This window comes from Nestor notabilis, unplaced genomic scaffold (assembly GCF_000696875.1).
Source record: "Nestor notabilis isolate BGI_N333 unplaced genomic scaffold, ASM69687v1 scaffold15008, whole genome shotgun sequence".
Lineage (NCBI taxonomy): Eukaryota > Metazoa > Chordata > Aves > Psittaciformes > Psittacidae > Nestor > Nestor notabilis.
Genome location: NW_009938823.1, coordinates 610 through 1,359, shown reverse-complemented (window position 1 = coordinate 1,359; position 750 = coordinate 610). Strand labels below are relative to the sequence as shown.

At 54.3% G+C, this 750-nt stretch overlaps 1 protein-coding gene across 1 annotated transcript in view; it reads right to left on the bottom strand.

Annotated features, from left to right (window-relative positions):
• Positions 1 to 638: 638 nt before the first annotated feature.
• The window catches only part of LOC104409624 (histone H2B 1/2/3/4/6-like), a 366-nt gene continuing 254 nt past the window's right edge, over positions 639 to 750 (bottom strand). The window contains exon 2 of the mRNA XM_010019546.1: positions 639 to 749. Within this exon, the coding sequence (XP_010017848.1) occupies positions 639 to 749 (111 nt within the window). The remainder of the gene's footprint in view (position 750) is intronic.

Below are 750 nucleotides of genomic sequence, written 5' to 3'. Positions count from 1 at the left end.
CCCCTGCTCGGCTGCAGGTTTCTCGGTTGTAGGCTTGAAGGGGCGCAGAACAACGGGGCAGTGGAAGAAGACACGGGCCGGGTGCAGTGCTCGGGATCGCAGGCGGGACCGCACGGATCAGGAACGAGAACACCGTGAAAGCGCCTCGGCTTGCTTTCTCGTCACTCACGAGAACGCAAACGGGGAACGAGCTGTGCTTGGAGCTTTTTGCTGTTAAAGAAATTCACACGGTCATCGTTAGCCGTTTGCGCTTTCGATGTTACCGATTCACACATCAAGCTTTATAGAGAGCTCCACAGGGAAAAAAAGCAGGCACGGGCTACCCAGAACGCGCTTATTGCAGACTATTCGGAAAACGCTTTATTTTTCACTTCCCGTTGACACCCCTCCCCCCCGCGGCAATCCCTACAAGGAAACTAAATGAGGTACACGGGTGTTTCAGAAAGTGGACTCTGCTAGATTAAAACAACTCTTTCACAGCCAACTCGTTGTGGGGTCAGTTATCACCAAGAGGCCTTCCACGGAAATACCTGAGAAAGGACAGCTCAGAACAAATCACCACAGCATCAGCTCTTTTACGGAGAATGTGGGTGGCTCTTAAAAGAGCCTTTGGGTTAAAACGGTCGCTCTGAGATACCCTACTTGGAGCTGGTGTACTTGGTGACAGCCTTGGTGCCCTCGGAGACCGCGTGCTTGGCCAGCTCACCCGGCAGCAGGAGCCGCACGGCCGTCTGGATCTCCCGCGAAGCG